Source organism: Magnolia sinica, chromosome 19 (genome assembly GCF_029962835.1).
Source record: "Magnolia sinica isolate HGM2019 chromosome 19, MsV1, whole genome shotgun sequence".
NCBI lineage: Eukaryota > Viridiplantae > Streptophyta > Magnoliopsida > Magnoliales > Magnoliaceae > Magnolia > Magnolia sinica.
The window spans coordinates 68,388,657-68,404,717 of record NC_080591.1 but is presented as its reverse complement, the minus strand read 5'-3'; the positions used below and the strand labels follow the sequence as shown (position 1 = coordinate 68,404,717).

The window sequence follows — 16,061 nt, the reverse complement described above, 5'->3', positions numbered from 1 at the left end:
CTAATGACAAGTCAGGTAACAATCACATGGACGATACTCTAGGGAATTATCATTTAATAGTGGTGGTTTTTAAAGTAACTTTTGAAGCAGCACAGCGAGAGAATTGGCAAGTCATGCAAGGGTTGTAGACTGTCATCGATCGCTTGACGGAGGCCATAGGGCAACTCCATGTTCCTAGTGGTGATCCACCACCAACAATATCTGGAACTCGCAATCGCCTTAATCGCAAGATGGTGCCAGCAGTGAACCAAAGGATCATTCCTAAGGGAGGGGAATCTAGCGACGAGGAGATCGATGACATGATCCTCTAATATCCTAGACAATGCAATGATCGAGTAGATCGGTCAAATCGAGAGTTCAGGATGAAGGTTGATATCCCTAGCTTCAATGACCAACCTCTAAGTTTTTTTATCTATTATTTTTTCTATCCTATTGTAAACTTGAGAAACTGTTGAATGGAGTTAATTTGTTACAAGCATCATTGTAGGCCACACATAGCTTCTAACCACAAGAAACTCTCGTGGCTGGGGTACCAAGCAATTTAAGTCCCAACAAAATGGGCAATCTCCCTCATTCTTTCTGCATGTGTGTCGGACATAAAATATAGTATGTCTCATTTCAGTGGGGATCACATGCTCAATAATCTAATAATAAAAACTATTCATTTATCTCGAAAAAACACCTACACATAATCAATATAAGTGAGGCCAAAACATAGAAAGGTCAAATAAAAGGTCAAATGGTTAAACCAAAAAAGAAAAAACAAAGAATATGTATTTACGTGATTCGGCAACATGCCTACTTTAGTAGTAATATAAAACTTTTTTCTTCTTTATACGAGAAACAAAAATACAAGATTTACCTCTTTCCACCTATATAAGAAATCCTACACCTCTATACATGCTTCTCTATGTATAAAACATAAGAGAGAGAGAGAGAGCACTACGCCAAAATCGCGGATTTGCGATGGACTAAATCCGTCTCAAAACCAAAAAAAATGATGGATTTCATCCATCGCTGTTTACTGGGTTGTTTTTTTTCCGACGGATAAAATCCATCCTCGAATCTGCGATGGATAAGGTCCATCGCATATTACTGACGGATAAGATCCATCGCAAAAAATTAACAATCCGTCGTTGAAATTTTGAAAAAACCACCTGAACTATTCGTCATTAAAAATATTAGCGATGGATAAGGTCCGCCGCTAATATGAGGTGGCGACGGACTCAAATCTGTCGTTGACATGCAATTTGTTCAGAAATTAGCGACGGATTTGGTACGTCGCTAAAATATCTGTATATTAAAAAAAGCATCCTCAAATTATTTATTTATTTATTTTCTTTTTGGAATCTTACACCTGATTGTCATTCAAAAAAAAAAAATCACATGATTTTTTAATAAGAATCCTATTTACATAATTGGTAACTCAATTCAATAAAGAGGAAATGGCCGAAGTGGGGTTAACCCAAACAACTAAAAGTTTAAGCCATCCTATTCATGAATACAATTACATGTGTATGCAGTGGGTTTCTCACAAGTACACATGAAATAAAATTATAAATGAATAAAACTAAAAGATTGGCAAAGAACAAAAATCATTTTAGTGCACCAAAACCATAGAGCTCACCTTTTTTAGCTTCTTATTCGAGGCTAAAATAGAGTGCCTACAAGAAAAATAGAGGGTCCTATCACTTATTGGGTGGGTCCCACGCCTTCCACCAATGACAAGGCTAAAACTATAATGGACTACCAATCCAAAACACCATCTGAGTCAACAATCAACTCACCCATTACCAGGAAAAAATGTTTGCGTTAGGTACAAGAGCCGATATGACCATGGATTTCTTTTTGCTGCAGGGTTGTGTGATGTTCTAACAGCTGCACTGCATGAGTTCTAGGAAAACAGGAAAAAAAATCCATGAATCATCCCTGCTATCAAAAGACCCAACTCTTAAATCTCTTTACAAGCCAGCTATGTACTTGTGATTACATTGAGTGTGATAGATCAAAACAACGATGATATGTAGTAGGCTACAAAATTATGTTTTCATGGAAGTTACCTTATAAACAGTCCCAAAACAGTCTGTCTAAGCTTATTTGCATCCCAAAAATTATCTGCAGCAGCAGAGACATTTTTCAAAGCAGCGAAGGCACATGAGGAGTCACCACACAACATGTCAGTTCCTCATGACAAGGATCTTTTGCTGCAGCTGTGGTCTGCAAAGCAAGGTCCGGATGACGGCTCATGTGGTCAAAAGACCACAAGTCCAACTGCTTCGTAAGACCACATATGCACGCTTAAATCAATCAAAAGATGCCCCACAACTGACCTTCTTGTGCACACCATAGAGCCTCTTTCCTTCTACCAGAAACAAGAAGGTTTTGTACCTCAACAGCGGTTGCCTGAAACAAATGGGATGCACATGAATATATGAAATTGATGTCTGTAGATATGAAAAAACCTCAAATACAAGTATGCACAATGCTGATTGTAGAGCAGCTCTAGAAAAAAATATTAGAGAGAAATTTTGGTCAATACAATTTCACTATGAAATAAACAATACAATATGATCTGCTGAATTACCAGCATTTCGTTTCATCCAACATTTAGTACAAGTGAAGGTCCATCATTCAGTATCCAAATTGATCATTTGGTTGGCCATCCTATGGATGGGTGACACCATGTGGATGAACAATCCAAGCCATTTGATCAATCAATGCAACTCGAACTCATCAGAGTCACTAAACTCAGCTTGACTCAACAGACGTTCTAGGTGAGTCAAGTTTTCAAGTTCTAACATTATGGTCTAGTCATTACCCAGTGATTTGTGACTTTTAAGCTCTCATATTTTACTCATGAAAGTAAGTTCAATATAAGAGCAAACCAATTGAGATATTTTATTTTCAGTTTTAATAAAGGCGTTCAATGCATTTTTACTTTTTTTGAAGACACAGGGTGTCCCCACCTCTTTTTTGAAATGAGACTTATCCCTGCGGATACACGCAATCACCCACAACCACGTGTATTGGGTAAAGCCAAGGAGGGGAATCGAACCCTCACCTGTAGGGAGCAAACCTACAGTGAAGACCATTCGCCCAAACCTCATTGGGTGCGTTCAATGCAATTTAGACTACCAAAATTCCACCCATCCATTAATAACTAAACAACTCAACCCAAGTGAAAGTGCCAATCCCATTATTACCATTTTGCACATCATAGCATAGGAGGTTGTAGCAGCCCGTGGCTTGATAAGTAGCTTCTAATCAGTTTCCCAAACAGTAATCTGTCCCAAATTAACCAGTCTATTTACTTCTAGCCATAACCCAACCCATTCAAACTGTACCAAATTTGTCCTTATCATGTGAAGAAAAAGCTCTCATGCCTGTCCAGAAAACTATTCTGAATCTGTCCACTTCCAGCCCTTAACTCAGACCAGTCCCTGTCTAGAAAACTGCCCTAAAATCTGTCTGTATTCATCTCTTAACCGAGCCTGTAAACTGACCAGAAACTGTCCCAAAATTGGTTCACTTCAAACCATTGATCCTGCCCATGAAACTGTCCAACAGCTGTCAAATTGGTCCCTATTCCACTAGAAACCCTACAGACTAATCCCATCTCTCTTGAACTTAGACAACCCTAAAAGATCCATCTCAACCCTAGCCTATTCTTCACATTGATTTGGTATTATTTTTTAAGCCAACAAATAGCGGGACTTCTTTCAGTCCTAAGATGGCGGGCAAAAATTAGAACAATATGGTGGTGAAGATGCTACAACAAATAATGGACAAGATGGATTCTATGACAAGTTCAATGGATAATTGGGTAATGGGGCAACTGTTGCAGTGCAAAATAGCACGAAAGGTAACTCCGGTCAATATTGAAGATGAACCTAGTATTATCTACTATCGAACCTAGTATTATCTACTACATACTAGTAACATACAACCAATATTGGGGCACCATACCATAAGCTACAAAATTTCATGTCCCCCTAAACAAGGTATCCTCCATTGATAACACACACACACACACACACACACACACACACACACACACACACACATATATATATATATATATATATATATATTATAAGTTCTTTATTTTTATTTACATTCGCAAATTCATTCATCATCCATCCAACTATTAATGTGAATAACCATGCTTATCAAAGAAAACTAGGAAGGACAAGAAGTACACAAGATAACATTTGGGTGCATAAATTGTTGCAGTAAAGCCTGACAAATAGAATTTTGTGGGAAAAATTATCAAGGCAGCCAAACACCAATTCGATAAAAAAATTCAGAAACCCATCCTACATTTTTTTATAAAATTTCTAAGCCTGGCTTGGCATTTGAAAAAGAATAATATTGGGCAGGTACATAACTGATGATATTGTGTATCGTGAGCTTGTGACCTGATTCAATTGAAATCATGTCCTTGTTTTTTCATTCTTTTAGGAAAGAATGATTGTTTAAAAGAACATTCATTTGGTTTTTTTACTTTCTTTTGTAGGCAGTTGGATTTTCATAATTCTAGAATTGTGAAATGTGATTTTTGTTTTTGCAGACCTAGTCTGGTATAATTTATTGCCTTTGTTGTTGTTGATTTTGCATTTGTGATGTTGGGGACTGCATGTGATAGGCAGAACACGTTCTCTAAATGACAAATGGAGTCTTGAACAATGTTAACTGTCAATTCTATAAGACATTGTTCTTCTCATGTTTACTCCTGGCAGAAAGCTGACTGAGTTCACCTGCAGGTTGCTTGCATGACAACTGCCATGCAATGCATTTTTTGCCATAAACATCCTGAAAAAAAAAAAAAACTTCCTAGGTAATTTTTCCTAGCTGAAAATGCACTGCATGACACTAACAATATGAGCAATTTCTACAAAATGCTCTTGAAGGACCATTTAAATACCCAAATGATAAATAAAAATGCTCTTGAAGGACCATAAAAATAAGAGAAGCCTGAACCTCAGCAGTCAACTGAAGCATACCTCAACTGGTTCATGTCCCTCGTATGGTAATTCGCTTGCACGGACCACCAACAACTCACATTCCACAACCTGCAACACAAACTATAGTTAACAAAGATAAAATTGGAGCAGTTTAAATAATTCCTACACTTCCCACACCTGGGGACGATATAACAAACTTCTCCCATGATCCATGAGTTCAAGCCATATGTTGTCTACACAAGGCAATGGTTTTATTAGCAATAGCATGTTAAGAGGCAAGCAACTGCTCTGGAGCAGAAAAATCAAGAAAAATAGGTGCCTGCCCAATGTGTTTCCTATTTTGTGACCCAATCCAAATGATAAGGTGGATTTGTATCATTGATTCCTCTAAAAAAATCCAAAAAAAAATAATAATAATAATAATCCTAATTTCATTCGAGAAATGTCCAAACAGGCCCTTGTTAAAGAGATCGAAATAGATTTGACCAACCCAAGTTGTAAATCGAGCAGAGAAAGCACGAATTAGTTTAAGTTTCAAAATAAACAAGCATTTTTTGGCTTGTAATGTATAAATAGAAGTTAAAAAGAACTGTTAATTAGAATAGAAGTTCTAATTAAGCCTTCAAAATCAAGCCTTTGTGAGAATCAAACCTTTAATAACATTTGGCTGAGAATCCATCTTGAAATAGAAGTAACAATCAACAAATTAATTTTCAAATCTATCAGGTGAAATTCATCATTCCATTCCACTTGCATCACAAAGCGTTGAACAATAAAGCTTCATTTATTACAGGAAAATAGGTAATAGCATGATGAAACTACTACAAAAGAAAAAACTGAAGCTTCACCATCTCAAAACAGTACAATTCAACAAAGAAGGCTAAAGGCAAGCCTATAATTATAGAAGTGTTGACGATATCCAATTCTCAATGATTTTCCACAGGATAACAGGGATCACTAACTATTCAATTTATTGAAAGCTCTATGCACCCAGACCTACAGTTAAAGAGCAGAATATTGAAAAAAAAAAAAAAGGAATTCTGAAAAGAATATGGAAAAAAAAAAACCTTGGAATATGATATAAACTTGGTATTTCAGTCCCCTAATTCGATTGACCGTCCTGTTTTATAAATCAGCATTTGGATTTCCATACTGAAGGCTGGATAAATTGGGTCAACTAGATGAAATTCCAAATTGACCGGTAGGTTTCTAAGCCTTGAACTTAAATTACAAAGAAAGACTGATTTTGGCCATAATCAAAATGGATTATTGTGAGCTGCTATACTCAAATCTAAGACAACAACGCATCTAAAAGAACCTCTAATGTATCAATATTGCAACAAAATTAAGAGATGTTCAAGTGCAAAGAGAGAGAGAGAGAGAGAGAGAGAGAGAGAGAGAATAAGTATTTTAAAAGGAAACATGCTATGTAATTCAATTACATTGGTAAAATTTAACTCCGATAATTAATCATCGACCAAATATGGATCTATTAAAATATATATGCAATTCATTACATTTGGGGTACCCAGATCCAATCAGATATGGATCGATTACAATATATATTGTACCCATAACTGCACCTGACAGGACTCGAATCCAATTCCCTCAATTGGGCCTGGATACAGGTGTACACCAGTATCAAGACAAACCCAGCCTGTTGAAAGTACAGATTAAGTCACACATGCTAACCTGTGTAGGACACATCCTAGTCATGCATCAGTCCGTCAACTCATCGGGTGGGTCAAACATGCACCCAATGGATGGTTTTCAAAATATGCCAATGGTTTGCATTTAGCATGCACGTATGATGGAGTGCCCTCTTTTTCAACATTATCTTATTGTGAGTAGTGTCACTTGATGCTTCTAACTGAGTTGCATGCCCATGTGATACCCATGCATCCCTGATCAGAAATGCATATCCGCTTTAAGAACTCTCAGCTTTAACTTAAATTGTTAAGTTTTGTTGACTTAGATTGTAGAATTTAACTTCTGAAAAAATAATAATCCACAACCAGTCATGAACACAAATATTTACTTACGAAAAAGGATGATCTGCCTGTCATGAACTCCTAGATTATTTCCACTAAAGATGAAAAAAATTAAAAGAACTAATAATAAGATGCAAGAATGGAATTCATCTACCTTAATGTAGCACCAAGATATAGTTGTCGATGTCAACTATTACTTCCCTTAGTCGTAGGAGTCAATCAACAACTAAAATTTTATTTTTAGCATGCTCTATGCTACAAAACAACACGAAAACAGACATACACATTTGAAAGATACAGATATCAGCAGGTAATACCAGACATGGAGTCTATAAAATTCATGGGCATCGTCAGCTGTTAAGCTTCGTTTTGATGGTAGCTGGAGATCACAGTTCTTGACTCACAAATATCAGAACTATGAGCAGACAGAATAAAGCAATATCATGCTTTGTCAAGGTTTTGTCATACATCCCATATAAAATAAGTTAGATACAGAACTACTCTATGATCTGAAGACCCAAGTCTTATCCTCAATAAATAGCTACCACATTTTAATTTGACTCAACACCCAGTCTTTATCCTTAAATGGTAGAATGAAAGGCATCATATCTTCTGCTCATAGCTCTTATAATTCATCTTGGCATGTGCAATCAATGAATTTGTAGAAATTAAGACACGTCCATGCAATTTTAACATTTCAATCTATGAGCTTGGGATTTGGGAACAACATATATATAGTTCCTAGACCTTATGCCACACCAGCTGAGGCAGAAGCCGTAGGACCTGTTTGACAAATACAGAATCTTGAGCATGGGCAACATCACCAGATAATATCAGCCTATGCCTCACTTTAAATTAATCAAAGAATAAAAATGATTCAAGAAATAAAATCCCACCTTTTCATAAAAGATACCCACATATCTAAAGTGTATAGAAAACATACCCACATGTGTATTTCATAAAATCCCACCTTTTCAGCAGGTAGGTAATAGTAAAGGAGTTTTAAAAAACCTATCTGCCAGGCAAACGAGAAGACTAAAACGGAAGATTAGTCCTTGCTGACGCAACAGACATGCCAATACACATGGCAGTTTGGTCTATTGCATCAGTGATGAACCAAAGTGCCATATGCTTCCTGTAAATGCTCTTAGGTGCAATATCGTTGCTATCATTACACGAGTCAGCTTGTTTGCATGCAGCAGTAAAACCCTGCTTTTTTTGCCTTCTCATTGGAAGGGATCTTGATCAGAAAAAAGAAATAAATGGTTGTTTGGTTTATCCAAAAGGTATCCAGTTTGAAGCTGAAAGGCATAAAAAGTACCTCTTCCAATCTGTAATCCCCAAATCCCTAAAATCCCTAAATCCCTAAAATCCCCAAATCCCCAAATCCCTAAAATCCCCAAATCCTCAACAATGTGAAGTAATGTGCCCTAAAATCCCCAAATCCCTAAATGAGGGTCCACATCGAATCAGGAATCCACAAATTGCTAAATCCCCAAATCCCTAAATCGATATTGAGATTGAGAGAGATTGAGAGAGAGAGAGAGAGAGAGAGATACCTCACGATTGTCAATGAGCTAGCCTTCAACCGAGCTTCAGAGAGAGAGAGAGAGGGCGTGCGAGAGAGAGATCTCTAGGGCCGGCGTTGGGAGAGGGACAGATGGAAAGGAGAGTGGATGAGAGGGAGAGAGAACAGGGGTCTCCACGTTTTAGGGGACATGGATTTCGAGTCCGGATCCTCTGTTACCCGGTAAATAGAGATTTCCTGTTATCCTAATCCTCATGGGTCCACGTCACCACTCACTTAAAAAATAAAAATAATAAAAGAAAGCTCCGGACGCCAAACCATCGTAAAATAAAACAAAGGAAAAAAAAAAAAACAGAAAAAGAAAACGGGAAGGGAGGAAAAAGAAAAAGAAGAGAAGGGAGAGAGTCTCATCTCCTCTCTCTCTTCTATTGGGTCGTTTTCCTTCATTGCGGAAGATTCACGAGGTTAGTATTTGAATTTTCATATATTTTAGTTGGATTTTCTTTTAAATTTAGACTCCACATTCTTTAAAAAGATTCATTGCTTTGATTCTTCTCTGTCATTTCACCTCATTTCGACAAAATCAATACAGTTACCCTGTAGTTTTTTCCAACCAACTATGGATGGAGTATCAACAAAATTTTAACAGGGAGATAATCTTAACTGTCTGATTTTTTTTCCATTTTCTACCGGACCACTCACTTTTTTATTCTTAACCATCCATTTGGTAGACTTTGATTGGATGGTTAGGACTGCCTTAATCAGTTTAGTTTTGGAGATGAGATATGGTTCATTTAAAAAGGAACCAACAATTTGAATGGTCTGTATTGCTGTACCGGTACCACCATGTGATGGAGAGGGAACCAGATTGGGTGGTGAAGCCAACAACAACGGGACGGCTTCGGTGGATCCACCGAGGTGGGTGGGACCCTTACTGTGCGGCTCACAATGATATATGTGCCTTAAATCCACACCATCCAACCATTTTGACAGCTCATTTTAGAGCATTATCCCAACAATTAAGCTGATCTAAATATTAAGTGGACCACACCATATAAACAGTTTTGATTAAATCCCAACCATTAAAACTTCATCGATTCCACCGGACTGTTTATTTGACTTCCAACCTGTTTATAAGGTCACAGAGACCTTCATCCACGCAAATATCATTTAGATCCAAAGCTTTCATGGCCCACAGGAAATTTTTAGCGGTCAATTACCACTGTTTCATGTACTATGGTCCATCTAAGAGTTGGATTTGCTTCATTTTCGGATTATGCCCAAAAATGAGCTTTCAATACGAATGGACTGCGTGGATGTAGTCAAATATATCATTGTGGGCCCCACAATCAGGGATCCCACTGATGAGGGTCGAATATTACATATCAGACCCCAATTATTACCTGATTTTACGGATATGATAATGTTTAACGGAGTATTTTAGTTATATTTTTGTTGCAGGATGAAATCAGGAGCGTTGATGGAAAAAGAGTACTACAAGCAAGGATTTAACACTCCGAAGTCACCAGAGCAAGGGAAGCACTCCAGAGAACTAAGACTGAAGAATTCACATGCCAGGGATCCGAGGAAGTCAAGCCGTTCACGTTAAAAAGGCCCGAAAATGGTCCAAAATGCAAGATCACATGGTTCCCGCCATCCAATTGGCTCGAAACTCCATCTATGGCCTGGAGGCCATAAATAAACCGTACATATTAAATTTCAACCATTGGATATCTCGAGAAGTGGGCCAACGGACAGATCAGCCCATTAATCTTCAATTTTAGGCCCACTTACAATCTGGATATACTTCAAAATTGACCCAGACGGTTTAAATAAGGTGAGAAACGGGATGGATGGATTGGATTTCTCTAAAGAATCACAGTGGACCCCATATGTATAATGTGTGTATATAGTGCACATGTGCACTACCCGAGCACCGAACGCACCTAAGTCGGTCAACGCTGCTGACCCGACTTCCTTTTTCAAAAAAACGGCAGTTGCCGTTTCTGGCGCGTGTAACGGACGAAAAATCCGTTTTTACGGACCGCTGTGGGCCCCACCGGTAGCACGTTCGTCTGATCCAAGCCGTTCATCGTGTAGACGGGTTCAAGAGCTGCAAAACCATGTTTTCAGTTTGTGCCCATACGTGCACACGTGTGAGATACAGAGGCCACAAGTGGACTGTCCTATGACGTTCAAAATTGATTTTATTGTAATTTCTTCTATGGGTCGCGTCAATGGATGTTCAAAACCATCCATATCTGACCGAAATTTCGTCGTGCATCCAATGGACGGGGTGGATTTCCCCGAAAACGCTTATGTGGGGCCCACCGAGCATCACAGCGCTAGACGTGCGAAGGCTTATGCACGTCCGCGAAAAGCCGACTTCCGGGCGGTTGTGGCCCACCATCTTCGATCAGATGGAAGATCTGATCCGTCCATCATGTAGAACAGCCAAAAACATCCCAAGAGACGTTGATTTTACAGATAAAGTACAAAGAATGAGGGACTTATGCAGGTACAGAAGTTTGCTGCGAAAAGGGCTTTCGCTGCGCATACGACAGCTTTCCAAACACGATTTTCTCCATTCCAGCCACTCCAGCAGCTATAAGAAAGGATGCAAAACGTAGACAAGGGGGGAGGAAAGCTAGGAAAGATCCAGAGAAGAAAGCAAGAGAAGAAAGCAAGAAAAAAAGAGGGAATTCAAGAGCCGGATCATCCAAGTTTTTGGAGATTTTTTCAGCTTGGAGAAGCAAGAGATAGAGAGGAAGAAAGAAAGGAGAGATTGGAAGGATGTTTTTCTTTTATCATCTATATTTTTCCTTCTTTCCAGTTGATTCCATGAGTAGCTAAATTTCTTAGCTAGGGCTGAGATGAAGCCCCTAACTTGAATAACCCTTGTTATGTGTTGATTTCGTTTTGATTTAATTGATGTGTTTCTTTCTCTAGTGTGCTTAATTGGAAGTTCTGTACTTCTCCATTCTAAGAGCTCAACTAAAGTCTAGTTATGGACGTTGTTTGGATTACTATTCTAGGTGCTTGTGTCTGACCATGAACAGGTTCCTATAGAGGAAGAAACAGGAATCTACATCTCTTCATGCCTGACCATGGATGGAAAGATGTGATCCATATGCTTTAAGGAATTATACATTCTGTGTGCCCGACCAAGGACATAGAGTGCGCTTTATTTATTTTGATATCAATCTGGATTAGGGTGAATCAACAGGCAAAACAAGGTTTATGATAATTAGGGGTGGATTCGAAAGTCCTAGTCTTCTCTTTGATTGAACTTTCCTCATTATTCTTGGTTATTTTTCTATTGATTTTTATTTAGTTTACTTAATTACTATCTCAAATATTTGTTGGATTAGTTAAGAAGAGTCTTTAATTTTGAATTGTGACAACCAGTCCTCGTGGGAACGATCTCGTAATACGTACCATATCTACACCTGATTCGTATACTTGCGAGTTTAAAATCATTTAAATCAGGTTGGTTTAAATAAAACATCACCCACCCACCTCGGTGGATCCGGGGATTCACGGAAGCTGCACCCTTTCGCCGGCTCATTTTACGCGTGAGCCCGTAATTGAAGTGAGTTCGGATCCTCTGTTATCTAGTAAACAAGGATTTCCTGATTGCCTAATCCTCGTTGCTTAAGGGCGAGTTATTTTGGCAGATGGGCCCCCAATGATTCATGACAAACCTCTTCGGGAAGATTTTTACAAGGTTGCGTCGAATTGCTCGGGCCAGACGGATATCATTCGACTTTAGGCGAAGTTGGAATTGGCTCATTTGTTGCATGGCTTTGAGTCATGGAGTTTTTAAAACTATAACTCAACACCGTGAAGACTGTAACCATAACTCTCCATCAATAATTCAAAATCAAACCCTTCTTTATTTTTTATTCTTTACATGTCTTAGGACGTACTTAACAAACATAACAAACGGTGTAAAGCACCTTGTCTTTGGTGGGCCACATAAAGTCCCTCTCGTGCCCATCTATTTTATACATTCATTCATGGAATTGATGTCTCCACCCACTTTAATTGATTTGATTGCGCCCACTTGTCACTTTGTGATCTGAAATATTACATTTCCATTCTCAAAAAATAGAAAATGGGTATACAAGAATATTAAGCGAGGTAAATTGAAATATTTCAAACCTGATGCATTATAAGTTACCTTCCAACCACTGATACGTTCCAACTAGCATTGTGTCTCAAAACCCAACCTGTCCCCATATGAAAGGAAAATTGCATATCTTTAGCAAGAATTGTTTAAAGAGTTGTCACATGTCAATTTCTGTTTTCATTGGATTTGGATGCTACCTTGTTTCTTTTAATTTTTGTTTTTTCTTATGCTAGAATATGGGCTTCAGTATGTTATGTTACATGAGTGCTTCAACTAGACCCTGATACTTGCATCAAGGTATGGGTTTGAGTGGTATGGCTCTTTTGGATCCTCCCAAAGGTTCATATTCTCTTGTTGCTGGTTAAAATACATCACAGAGCTTTCTTATATTTTCAGCAAGATCCCTTTGTCGGAGGAGCCTGGATCCTCTGTTACTAGGTAAACAGGGATTCCCTGATTGCCCAGTCCTGATTGGTCCACATCACCACTCACTTTTAAAAAGAAAAAAAAAACTAAAAGAAAACTACGGACTCTGAGTCATTTAAAAAAAAAAAAAAGAACCAGAAAAAGAAAACGGGAAGGGAGGGAAAAGACAAAGAAGAAAAGGGGGAGAGTTATAAAAACTACGGACTCTGAGTCATCTCCTCTCTCTCTCTCTCTCTCTCTCTCTCTCTCTCTCTCTCTCTTTTCTGTTGGGTCATTTTCCTTTCTGGCGAAAAGGCGAGAGTTATAAAAATTGCATAAGATTTACGAGGTTGGTATTTGAATTTTCATATATTTTAGTTGGGTTTTCCTTTAAATTTGGACTTCGCATTTTTTAAAAAGATTCACTGCTTTAGAGAAAAGCGACGGCTGCTTCCGTTGGCAAGCTGTTGGATTCTTCTCTGTCATTTCACCGCCCTACCATAAAGATCACATTGCACAAAAATCAGTCTCTAAGTCAAACCGTAGATTGTTCATTGATTCCATCAATGTGACCCATCTTATTAGAGGGCCAGCCAGATTTTTGTGTAAGCCGATTTTCATGCTGCGGCTTGCCGTTTTTAACGTTACGGATTTCCTGCGGCCAGGAAAAAGCAGCATCCTTACGGCTGTAGCTCATCAATTACTCTGTATGATGGTCCTACGGCCAAGGATTTGCATACTATTGCTAAGCCTTTTTGTGTAAATAAGGCCCACTGATTGAAATCCCTACTGTTGGAATGATGGGCCTCGCCATGGATGGTGGATCTCCCAAGTCTCCCCGATGGAATATATCTGAATCCTTCTTTAATTCGCGGCATAAATGGTTGGGAATAAAGCAAATAGATTGTCCACATTCGATACAAGTATAATAATAATTTTTTTTTGAGTCCGGATCCTCTATTATTTGATAAATAAGGATTCCCTGATTGACTAATCCTCTTGCTTTTGGATGGCCTTTTTTGCCCATAAATCATTTTACAGACTGCAAATGATTTGCAGCATTTACAGGCAAAAAGTTTGGATTTCATTTACAAGCTTGATTGGTTCTCCATTTACAGGACTTAAAATTTTTTACAGGCTATCCAAATGCACACAATCATTTACCTATAAATCATTTACTGCTTAAAGCCTGTGCCTGTAAATCATTTGCAACTTAAACCATGCCGCAAAGGAAGGATGTCTCCTCTTAAAATGTTCACAAGCCCACTTTGATTGATCATTCTAGGACATTCATTAGGCCATTCAAAACTCTAGTGGCCCACAGATTATATAGGATTTGGGAATAATTTTTGTTGATTGCTCTTAATGGTGACCCCGTAGATTTATTTAAAGAGTTTTTAGATTTATTTGAAGTGTTTTATGTTAGATGACGTGTATATATATATATATGATATGGTTACAATAGTTATTCAATGAAAAAGGAGAAGGTTGCATTCAGGAACCTAGATGAGTTTTACTTCAAGATGATCAAAACAAGGACTGTAGATGGAATCCATAGACCTGAGTAAAATATAGACATCTTTTCATCTTCCTTTGTTTCAGTAACTTTGTAGCTGTGCATGTGCATATATATATATATATATATATATATATATATATATATATATATATATATATATATATATATATTGGGAATTGTTATCGGCACCCGCTTTCATAGAAATTAACCCATCCTCCCAATTTTGGTTTTAGTACAAAGTTGTATGATCGTGTAACCAAAAGTGGAATAGATGGTTTACTTATCAGTCAAAGTGGCCGTAAACAATGGGTCCATCTCCCTCCTTTGATCATACTAATTGATGATCTTTTTTTAGGAGTGAAGCTAACAAAAACACTCAAGAGGAACTCATGCTGATGAAGACACAAGATATAGGATACGTCCTTCAGAAAGTTCAGAGTGAGAAGAAGGTAGATGAATGTTGTCATGTAGGGATTTGAATGCAGTTCAGTACATTTTTTATCTCGTTTTTGGTTAGTTCAGTTGACAAAGCTTCGTTGTTTGCTGCAGAAAATTGAAAGGCTAAGTTCCATGCTACATTCTCTTGATAATCAGCTACCAAACAAGCATGTTTATTATGCTGAAGACAGGTATGACTTTGCTAACAATTAGTATGTAACCTTGAGAAATAATAGTTAGTTCCATGTATAGATCACTGCCCAAAGCATCTATATTGTTCCTTTTAGAGCGTTTTCTATTTCTAATGATGTAATGGTAAGCAACAGGGCATACAATTTTTGGGATGTATTTGTGAAACTTGAAGCTATTGTATTAATACTTGTAAGTTGTTGAAGATCAATCATTTAATACCATTGCATGCAGGGCACAATTGTATGCTACATGGTTCCTCTGCTTCGTATTGTTGTTCTAGGCTTGGTCTAGTAGTCTGTGAACTACTGAAATGAATCTGCACTCCTACAAGCTGGGTGCCCTGTGCAAGTGGTTGGAACTGTTTAGGATGTATGTCCCACCATGAATGTGTCATGGGAAAAGTATGGGCTGCCACAGGTGAACCAAGCCACTTAATTTTTGGGCAACCAAAAGCCTACAGAGGTCAACAGTTTACATTCATGTCTGTTATTTGAATGGTTAGGATAACTTCTATGTGGAAAGTATATATCCTCCATCGAGTTGTACTGTACATCTACATGCCCCAATTAGTGGATTGCAATTCCACCTAAACAGTCAGCAAGGTAGAGAGTGTAGAGAGTGTAGTGTGTGAGTTATCTAGGGTTCAATCCTTGGTAATGTTACCTTTATATTAAAAAAAGAAGAAGACATTGGTGGAAGATAAGAAAGTAAGTAATTGGTTGAAGAATGTTCCTTTCGTCTCGATGCATCTTATGAAATCCATGGTGGATTGTCTCCCTCTCCATTGGTGAAGGCTTGGAAAGCTTCCATGCCACCCATCCAAATTTTCCTTTGGCTGCCATGGCTAAAAGGATCTTAACATTTGATGAGGAAGAGGAACATGGCAAATTCC

General features: G+C 38.0%; 1 protein-coding gene and 1 long non-coding RNA gene across 4 annotated transcripts; one reads left to right on the top strand and one right to left on the bottom strand.

Moving 5' to 3' along the window:
• Positions 1–1,563: 1,563 nt before the first annotated feature.
• On the bottom strand, positions 1,564–8,632 carry LOC131235422 (uncharacterized). 3 transcript variants are annotated; one of them, XR_009166122.1, is made up of 6 exons: positions 8,515–8,627; positions 7,110–7,210; positions 5,004–5,197; positions 4,573–4,812; positions 1,788–2,403; positions 1,564–1,664 (listed from the first exon to the last, which is right to left on the bottom strand). It is a non-coding gene; the product is annotated as an uncharacterized LOC131235422 (long non-coding RNA). The 3 variants fall into 3 exon arrangements; XR_009166120.1 differs by lacking the exon at positions 1,564–1,664 and having other exon boundaries at positions 1,909–2,403; positions 8,515–8,632; XR_009166121.1 differs by lacking the exons at positions 1,564–1,664; positions 7,110–7,210 and having other exon boundaries at positions 1,909–2,403; positions 8,515–8,630.
• A 5,860-nt stretch (positions 8,633–14,492) lies between these two features.
• On the top strand, positions 14,493–15,205 carry LOC131234674 (probable U3 small nucleolar RNA-associated protein 11). Its single transcript, XM_058231592.1, has 3 exons — positions 14,493–14,584; positions 14,895–14,988; positions 15,089–15,205. Exons 1-3 carry the CDS (start codon positions 14,493–14,495, stop codon positions 15,188–15,190), a joined length of 288 nt encoding a protein of 95 aa, XP_058087575.1. The 3' UTR covers positions 15,191–15,205.
• The last annotated feature ends 856 nt before the right edge of the window (positions 15,206–16,061 follow it).